Source organism: Dipodomys merriami, unplaced genomic scaffold, assembly GCF_024711535.1.
Source record: "Dipodomys merriami isolate MVZ:Mamm:240054 unplaced genomic scaffold, mDipMer1.0.p SCAF_94, whole genome shotgun sequence".
NCBI classification, from domain to species: domain Eukaryota; kingdom Metazoa; phylum Chordata; class Mammalia; order Rodentia; family Heteromyidae; genus Dipodomys; species Dipodomys merriami.
This window is the reverse complement of record NW_027206557.1, coordinates 3,683,732-3,693,868: the sequence shown is the minus strand read 5'-3', so window position 1 is coordinate 3,693,868 and position 10,137 is coordinate 3,683,732. Positions and strand designations below refer to the sequence as shown.

Here is a 10,137-nt window from a genome sequence, read left to right as displayed (position 1 = left end):
CTGATGTAAAATGTTGAATCACATTGTTTCATTGTGTGACATTTTATTTGGAGGTACAGAGGGTCCCTGGAGAACACAGTGACTGTGAGAGCCAAGCAAGACTCCACATGACAGTTCTGTACTTGCTGGAAAGGAAGTTATGCCTAGTGTGGGGGTGCAGGTCACGTGGTGTCTTGGGGGGAATTCAGGGGTCCTGCAAGAAATCCAGGGGTCCTGAAGAGGAGTTCTTGAAAACTCTGTGGAAGTGAGGTAGGGTTTAGGACACCAGAGGGGTAATGAGGGCAGTGTTGGTTATCAGGTTGTTCACCCTGACCTGAAAGACAAGGAGAGTGGCTCACCCCTGTAATCCTAGCTACTCAGGAGGCTGAGACCTGAGGATTAGGGTTCAAAACCAGCACAGATAGGAAAGCTCATGAGACTTTTTAACCACAAAAAAGCTGGAGGTGGAACTGTGGCTCAAGTGGTAGAACAATAGCCTTGAGTGAAAGAGCTGAGAGACAGGTCAAGCCCCAGGACTGGCACAAAAACAGGTCAAGAAGAGGCAGCAGGAGAAGGGAGGGGCGGAGGCAGCCATTCAAGAGCCCTGGCTACCAGTGCAGCTGAGAAAAGTACAGATACCAGACTTTCTGTCCTTCCAGACTCCCTCCCTACACATGGCTACCTTCTCACCCTCCCATACTGCTGCCCTTCCATGCTTCCACCCTCCTATCTGTCCAACTTCCTGTCCATCCTTCAGCCTGTCCACCTGTCCTCCCTCCATTTGTCTACCTTGCTGCCTATCAGTCCTGCTGCCCTTCCATCTCTAATCCTTCATTTCTCCCATACATCTACCCTTCTGTCCTATCCACATGCCCTTCCCCTCCACCCTGTTCCTAGTAGTTGAACCTTGTTCAAGGCCAGAGGAATGGGGTGACCTGTGGGTGCAGAGAAATGTGGAGAATGGATCTGAGCTATGGGTTGAGGTGCTGGTATTGAGGCTTGAACTCAAGGCCTCATGCTTTCCTTTGGGTTTTTCAATCTAGGCTGGCACTATACCACAGCTCCACTTCTGGCTTTTTGGTTGCTTAATTAGAGGTAAGAGTTTCACAGACTTTCCTGCCTGGGCTGGCTTTGGAACTAAATCCTTAGATCTCATCCTCCAGAGAAGCTAGGATTACGGGTACAGAGACACCGGCACCTGGCTAGTATGCATCTTTGGATACGTGACTGCTAAGTTCTTGAATACATGGCATAGTGTGGCTGTGGATGTGACAAGGGGACACATATGGAAGCTGTAGGGTAGGGGCCTCAGAGAATACCATATCTCAGGGTACTCAGCACAGGAAGTGACTCTGACCCTAATTTCCTCAGGATATGATAAGAGTTCAGGTCTTGGGTTGGGTGGTAGCTCAGTGGCAGAATGCTTGCCTGGCATGTGCAGAGCTGGGGTTTGACCCATGCATCACAGAATACTTTTATAAAAGGACAATTGCAGGTCTTAAGGTTTTGTACACTTACACCATTTGTTTTTTTTAATGGATGTATTATGAAGGCCTTTGGAAGGCATCTAGGATGATAGCAGAACGCTGAAATCCAACTAGCCATTTCTATTGTTTTTCTTCTTCTTCTTCTTCTTTTTTTTTTTTTGCCAGTCCTGGTACTTGAACTATGGGCCTGGGTGCTTCTTTTGCTCAAAGCTAACATTCTACCACTTGAGCCACAGCACCATTTCCAGCTTTTTCTGTTTATGTGGTACTGAGAAATCAAACTCAGGGCTTAATAATTGCTAGATAAGCTCTCTACCACTAAGCCACATTTCCAGCCTTCTATTTTTTTTTTCTATGTGAAAAACCTTCCAGTAAGTTCTAACATTTCCATCACACTACCTGCTTTCCTGTATTAACTTGAAACCTGGAGCCTTGCACATGCTAAGTACACACTTTGCTTTTGGACTTTTCCTTTTGCAGTGCTGGGGTGAGACCCAGGGTTTCTGGCTTTCTAGATAAAGTGTTCTATCACTGAGTCACCTCTCTGGTGCAAGCTGATTTTTGAGCTCGACCTTAGAAGTACTTAAACAAGGTCTAGCCTACTTTTTGCTTTCCTATTTTGTTTCATTGTTTATTCTATAGAAGGAGAGGCAGTGGAGGAGGGTAGGAACTGCACTTCCTCCGCACCCCCAGAAATACCATCACAACATTGACTAGGAGCCAACTAACATGGTGTGTGGATCACAACTCAGATGCCACAACAAATCACTTAAGTAGCCCATGGCTTCTTAAGTTCAAGGTCAGAGGGTGAAATATATCACAGTGGCAAATCTAAGCCTATAAAAGGCAATTATGGAACAGAAGCAGATATTTTAAGAGTGGAAGCTGGATTGGTTCCTAACCTGGTATTTCCCAGTTAATCTGTTTTCAAACTCATAAGAAAGCACTTTCTCCAGAGGTTTTCAGTAGGGAAGAATCATTTTTACAGGCCTCAGTATTTTCTGGAGGACAGGCTGAATTTTCTCGGCAAATCTCTTTTTTATGCTCCGATTTAAAGTATACAACTTTTAAAAATCATTCAAACTGGGTGCCAGTGGCTCCCACTTGTAATCATAGCTACTCAGGAGGCTGAGATCTGAGGATCACGGTTCAAAGCCAGCCGGGGCAAGAAAGGCTGTGAGACTCTTATCTCCAATAAACCACTAGAGAACGGAAGTGGTGCTGTGGCTCATGTGGTAGAGCTCTCGCCTTGAGCTGAAAAGTGCAGGGACAGTGCCCAGGCCCCACAACTAACAAAACAAACGGACACAAACAACAACAACAAAAAAATCATTGAAAATAAATAGCCACTACAGCAAGGATGCTGGGACTCATCTGTCACAGAATGAAGGAAGGAGGAAACCCATGGCAGGTGATTGGTACAGTAACTGCTGAAAAATACAGCCAGGACAGCAGAGCTGAAAATGAGAAAGGCTTTTCATGTCCATACATGTATTATCACTGCATCACATGGAAAATCTGCAATGTTCAGCAACATGAGTGGCTGTCTGTGTCCCAAACACATCTACCTGTGTTTCCTAGGAAATTGTGACCAAGTATGTAACACAAGCGCAGAAGATGGCGGCACCCATGGTCATTACAAGCCATAATAGAGCAGCCACACTAAAAATCATGCAGATTGTCACCATTTCATAAAATGCTACAAATGTCCCTGTGGTTGAAGACTTCATGAAACCTTTAAACAAAAGGCTCACTCTGGATGAGTGGGGAGATACGTTTCTAATTTTGGCTTTAAGTTGTTAAAAAATCAGTTTTAAAAATGTGGCGAGGAGTGTCTTGAGGTGGACATGAGGTGTTTCCAGCTGACCAATGGATGCCTCTAAAAGCACTTCAACCACACAGAGTGAAAACTTCAAGAGCAACCACATTATAAACAGGAGTTCATCAGCACAATGGACGGGGGGATTGTATGGCTGTGCCCAAGGCAAAAACACTTGTTATAGAATCTTCTGAAAAATAGAGTTGGCCACCTCCAGTGATTCATCTTTGACTAAAACAATATCATAAGAGTCCATGTATTTTTCCAAAAGCTCTTCTACCTAAGAGAATAAGAGAGAGAAGTCAGTACAGGGAGCAGCATACAATGTGCACATTAATCTCATCCAGGCAGAGCTATAGAATGTAGCAAATGAAATTCAAGTTCATAAAACATTCTTCAAACTTTGAAGGTTGACAGATGTGTTTGCCAAATGGTAGCTTTTCTTCCAGAATGCTTTCTCTTCAGTCTAGTGGTCTTAACTAGGCAGTTCTGACTGAGGGGAACTTCAAAGTCCTGAGACTTATTTTCTTTTGCTGAAGCCTAGCACTCTACCACCTGAGCCAAAACCCCACTTCTAGCTTTTTTTCTGGTTAATTGTATATAAGAGTCTCACAGACTTTCCTTTCTAGGCTGGCTTTGAACCCTGATCCTCAGATCTCAGCCTCCTGAGTTGCTAGAGTTACGGGCATGAGCCACCATCACTGGCTGGAAACATTTTTGATCCTGGTGAGCAGGACGCATGCCCAGCACCTGTAGCCACCCAGGAGAGATGGATACCTCTCATGGCCAACACTGGAGGCTCACTGCACTGGCCACCAAAGTGAAGAGGTGACATAGCGTGTGCTAGTGCAACTTGGGCAACAATCACCAGAAAGCTTCATCCTCATTTTTTCTTAAAAAGTAGCTGCAGACCTGACACTCACCCGGTCATTTAGATAGCCGATTTTCAGGACATGCTGGATGTTGGCGACTCCATCAGCCATCCGTGGGTCCCCTTGGGAGTCCCCCAGGAGGATGACATTACTGTTGTCCCTCACTTGGCCGAAATAGTCACTGTTCTTCAAGGCACCATTGTGCTTGTTAAATACGTGGATCAGCTCTCCCTTAAAACCCCTCAGCACCCCCTGTCAGAAATATAAGGATTTTGAAATGACAGCTTTCACCAACTGTCCTACCGCATAGTTCTTAATAGATTCACTAAGATTCTACTTATTTGTAAACATTTCTGACACCCAATCCAATCACCACACTCCCGAGTTTAAGTGCTCGGAGAAGAACTTTTCTTTTTTTTGTGCCTATCCTGGGTCTTGAATGCAAGGCCTGGGCACTATCTGAGTTTTTGTGCTTAAGGCTGGCGCTGCTCCATCACTTGGAGCTACATCTCTGCTTTTGGTTTTTAGATGGTTAATTGAAGAAAAGAGTCACACGAGACTTCCCAGGCTGGCTTTGAAACAGGATCCTCGGCTCTCAGGCCTCCTAAGGAGCTAGGATTACAGGCATGAGCCACTGGCACTGGCTACAAATAACTTGTTTTCTGGTGACCACTCTAAATGGTAAAACACAATGAACTGAGAATTCAACTATCACTTATCATACTGTATCTTCTTCCTAATCACAATGTCCTACTTTATATATTTTAAAATAATAAACTGTCTTGATTCTTGATTAAGAAGATTCATTTAAACAGTGTCAGTTCTGATTTGTTTTTAAAATAAAATCTATAAATATCTTTAGTTGTTGTAGTAAAAAAAAAAAAAAAGAGAGCCAGTGCCCCATTCTTATAATCCTAGCTACTTAGGAAGCTGAAACCTGGAGGATAGAAGTTCAAAGCCAGTCTGATTGCAAAGACTGTGAGACTCCATCTCCAGTTAACCAGTAAAATGCCAGATTGGAGAAGTGGCTCAAGTGGCAGAGCACTAGACAGAAACAAAAAGCCAAGTGAGAGCATGAGGCCTTGAGTTCAAGCCCTGGTGCCAGCACATACACACACTGACAGAGACACTTAAGCATACATGCACACAGACAGACACACACAAGGTCTATTAACTTATAAATGATACTTTAAGAAAGTTATTGTTATCATTTTATTTTTATTTTTGTCCATGGTGGAGCTTGAACTCTGGGCTTGGGCTCGGGCTCTGTTCCTCAGCTCTTTAGCTCAAGGCTAGTACTCTACCACTTGAGCCACAGAGCCAGTTCCAGTTTTCTGGTGGTTGATTGGAGATAAGAGTCTCACAGACTTTCCTGCCTGGGCTGGCTTTGAAATGCAATCCTCAGATCTCAGCCTCCTGAGTAGCCAGGATTATAGGCGTGAGCCACCAGCACCGGGCTAAGGAAGTTATTTTTAAAAATAAAGATAGGACATTGGGAAAGATAATGAGTTCCATAATAGAACTACTGACTTCAGCTGATTAAATGAATGTTTGTCAAATAATAATAGAGAGCAGATTAATTTATATGATTAAAATGCTTCAGGTTTTAGAAGTAGTTCTTAGCAGAATGTGGCAACCTTGGAGGTACAGGCAGGACAGGGAGATCCCATCTTCACACAAACAAAAGGTCACACTGAGGACTGATTCTATCTTCTTACCTTTTCATCGAAGTCCATGAAGTTGGACACGACTCTGACATTTGGATAATAAACTCCAGCTTGGCGGATGACTTCCTCCAGGACATCACCAATTCCAGCCGAAAAGATGAACACAGGCACGCCGTGCTGACGCAACTTATCAAAGAAATTCTTATACCCTTCCCTGCAAGGTAGGGAACAGACTCATGGTCAACCCTTCCCTGCCTTGACTTAATCAGAGAAATTCCCCTCTACCCAGCCCTGCCTAGTGTTGTATAGAGAAGAGGGTGGGTGAGGTAGGGAACAAATTCATTGTTAATGAGCAGAGTATTTCCTGGCTACTTAGAAAGGGAAAGGAGAAAAATTTCTGCCTAATTCTGTGGTTCATTTATATTTTCATCTTTTAATCAGTCATAAAATGAGATATGTTTAGGTCTTCAATGAATATGGATACAAGGATTCACATTTATACCACTTAAAGGCAAGTAATTAAAACCACACCTTGAAAAGCCCATTCAGGGTGGCCATTGGCCTGACTGCTTGGCTCTTCTCAGCCACCAGGGCAATGGACGAGCTGTGCCCTGTACTCCTGACATCCCCTTCCCAACTCCTCACCACCTTTTGCCATCCTTCTAAGTTGCAGGTTAACCTAACCAATCACTCACTGCTCATGAATCGAATTCTCAGCCATACGCAACGCTCTTTCTGACAAGTTCATAATTTCCTCACAGAAGTAATCACTTTAAAATACACCATCATTCAGACTGAAAAAAGAAAATGAAGACTTGGCTGGTGGGAGGCTGCTCAGGATCAGAGCTCTTATTGCCAGGGAGAGTACCTGGGTCCTGATCCCTAATATCATGTACACCAAAAATGTAGAATCATATTTGTCTCATGAGTTGAAAAACATTTATTTTTGTTGGTTGTAGGGCTTGAATTCAGAGCTTGGGTATTATCCTGAGCCTCTGTGCTCAAGGCTAGCACCCTACCACTTGTGCCACAGTACCACTTCCACTTTTTGAGTGGTTAATTGGAGATAAGAGTCTCACAGGCCGGGCACTGGTGGCTCACACCTGTAATCCTAGCTACTCAGGAGGCTGAGATCTGAGGATCACAGTTCAAAGCCAGCCTGGGCAAGAAAAGCTGTGAAACTCTTATCTCCAATAAACCACCAGAAAATGGGAAGTGGTGCTGTGGCTCAAGTGGTAGAGTACTAGCCTTGAGCTGAGGAACAGTGCCCAGGCCCAGAGTTCAACCCCAAGACAGACAAAAAAAAGTCTCATGGGGACTTTTCTGCCTGGGTTAGCTTCCAAGCCCGATCCTCATATCTCGGCCTCCTGAGTAGATAGGATTATAAGAATGAGCCACTGGTGTCTAGCTGTGAGTTGAAAATTTGAACAGATGGTAAGCAATATTCCAAATTAGATAAAAGCCTTTTACATATTTTAATTCACAGTATTTTAATTATTTTAATTATGAAAATATATTTCCAACAACATTTCAATGAAGTGTGACAACTGAGAGTAGATTACTGGAAATTTAGAAACAACGTGCTTACTTAAATCTTTCCCAACTTGATTACTTTCATATTTAAATATTCCTTTCATATTACACATCTTGCAAAAATGTTTTTTGCTAAAGGATTTCAAAATGGTCTTGGTTGCATAAATTCCTAAGTAAGTCTAGCCTGCCTTATTTTTTGTTTATTACGTGTGGTCTTGACTAAGTGCAGTCAAAACAGAGTTCCTACGTGGGTTCATATATCAGCAGATATGTATAAGCTGTCCCATGCATGTTTCAGTCAGCTGTGTTTCAATCACTGTGTATTACCTGCTGAGTTTTTCCTGCCCTTCATTTTGTGACCATTTGCCTCCAAAAAAGCAAATAGTAAGCTGGGCACTGTGGCTCATGCCTGTACTACCCAGGAGGAAGAGATTTGAGGATCTTAATTCAAAGCCAGTTCAAGCTGGAAAGTCTGTAAGATTCTTATCCCCAATTAACTACTCAGAAAAGGCCTGTAGTGATGCTGTGGTTCAAGAAGTAGAGCACTAGCCTTGAGCAAAAGAAGCTCAGGGACAGTGCCTAGGACCTGAGTTGAAGCCACAGGGCTGGCACAAGAAAAACAAAAATCAAATGCTGCCCCCAAAGCAGAGTGAAGGTGAATGTACTTTACTAAAGTAGTAAGTGAAAATCTGAGCTAATGACAGGTAGTTTGTCTTTCAAGGAAGTTGCCTGGTTGGGGGAAAATGAGTCAGGCACCTTCAGGACAGTACTGATCTTTATGCATCCTAAGCATGTGCAATTTTCCTCAGGGGCAGTCTCCTTGGAACCCTGGAGGGTCTCCTGCATGTCAACACCAATAATAACAAACAAATCCCCTCGGCACTTACTTGAGCATGATGTCAGATTCAGCCACAATTTCTTTAAGTTTAGCTTTCTGTATACCTTGTTCAACAAGCAAACCATGTGATTTAGTATACCTATAGGTTAAGACAGAAGAAAAATAGGCAAATGAAAACACAGCCGGAACAAACACCACCACCACCACCACCACCACCAAAAGACATTAGCTAGGTTCCAGTAGTTCATGCCTTACTTCTAGCTACTTAAGAGGGCTGACCTGGGGAGGATTGCATTTTAAGACCAAACTGAAAAGTAAGGCTCACAAGACCCCTTTTCACCCCATAGGTGGGGGCAGTGGCAAAGTGTCCTCCCAGTTTCCTAGGAGGTTGAGAACAGGAAAGTCATTGTTCAAGGCCAGCCCAGTCAGAATAGTCCACGATACTCTTATCTCAACAGCAGACGCTGGGATGATGGTATGAACCTGACAGCTACCAAGGGAAGCACAACAGGTAGATCACTGTTCAAGAATGTGCCTGGGCATGAATCACACACAACAGTGCAAAAAAAGGTCTAGAGGTATGGCTGAGTGATTGAGTACCTGCTTAGCAAGGTGCGTGCGTGCGTGCGTGCGTGCGTGCGTGCGTGCGTGCGTGCGTGCGTGTGTGTATGTGTGTGTGTGTGTGTGTGGCTGCTTGACACAAAGTCTTACTATTGTAGCCCAAACTCCTGATCCTCCTGCCCTCCCACCTCTCTCTCACCTCTGTAGTGCTGGGATTACAGGCATGCAGCACCATACCTTACAGGCATGCAGCACCATACCTGGCTGCAAAGTATTCTTGAGTACAAGAAGGTGATTTTTGCTCACCATATTGCATTTAGATCTTAAGAGATTTCAGCTCATCACTGATGAATGGATATCTCAGTGTGCCTAAAGGTGCAATGTGTATGTTTTCCTGTATTTCCCAGTTCTCACAAATTCAGGCTTGGCTTGAATAGGCTAAGGTAGTGAGAGTAACAGACCATAACCCTCTCTTCGGTCTGCAGGCAAGAACACAAGCCAACTTAGGGTGGCAAATCATCTCCAACTTCAGTAAGCTGTCACTTGGTCATCAACTTAACGTCTGAAATGTCTGAGTTCTGAAGTTCTGCCTATGCGGCATGGAGAATGTATGCAGATGGATATGTTTTATAATTAAGTAACCCCCTTAGGCCCTACCTCTCAGGGTAAGAACCCTAAGAACTTGACTCATGGCCAGATGACTCAGTGTCCTTGAGCAGTCCCTCTTGGTGAAGTGAGCTTACTGTCCCTGCCTCACAACAAATTTGATGAGGAAGGACTGGCTGGCACTCTGGGTCCAAGGGCAGGTAGAGTCTGTCTTCAACATTCAGTACCAGAAATGGAGAAGCCCTGTGCAAGTGGACTTGTTAGGGGATGGGCTAGGGGAGATACACAGTCTATTCCTGGCCTCTTGAAGTTTTCAATTCAAAGCATTTTATCCATGTGGGGCTGTCCTTGAGTGGCGTGGCTGATGTCTGTGATTGCACTGCTGCTCTGTTCACCAGGGTTTGTCCCAGCAGCATTTTCTCTCCCAGAACACTGGGACACTCAGCTGGTCCTCTTGGTCCAGAGTCTGGCCTCCACATGTGCCTGCTGCACCCAAGCATTCTGCCAATTCAACCCTAATGCTTTGTCTCTACTAAGGCACATCTTGCTCATGTGCCTCTTTCAAAAAATCCTTGTTCTAGAGACTGAAGTGCAGGGTCTCATAATGTGGTCTGTATTTACACCATTTTTTGGATTCCTACAGAACTTCAACTTAGATGCTAGAGTGTAAGAGGGAGTTTCCCGAGTTCAACTGTTGTTCTTGGTTCACTGTGAATGAGCACCAGGGGAAACTGCACTGAGTCTGACTAGCTTTTTTATGTTGGTCCTAGAACTT

The 10,137-nt window shown here is 44.1% G+C and overlaps 1 protein-coding gene across 4 annotated transcripts in view; it reads right to left on the bottom strand.

Moving 5' to 3' along the window:
- Positions 1 to 1,610: 1,610 nt before the first annotated feature.
- The window catches only part of Nt5c3a (5'-nucleotidase, cytosolic IIIA), a 47,532-nt gene continuing 39,005 nt past the window's right edge, over positions 1,611 to 10,137 (bottom strand). For all 4 annotated transcript variants that reach the window (XM_070014201.1, XM_070014203.1, XM_070014204.1 and 1 more), the window contains 4 exons: positions 8,245 to 8,334; positions 5,876 to 6,038; positions 4,209 to 4,409; positions 1,611 to 3,565 (listed from right to left, as the gene is read on the bottom strand). In XM_070014201.1, the coding sequence (XP_069870302.1) occupies positions 3,464 to 3,565; positions 4,209 to 4,409; positions 5,876 to 6,038; positions 8,245 to 8,334 (556 nt within the window). In that variant the 3' untranslated portion in view covers positions 1,611 to 3,463. The remainder of the gene's footprint in view (positions 3,566 to 4,208; positions 4,410 to 5,875; positions 6,039 to 8,244; positions 8,335 to 10,137) is intronic.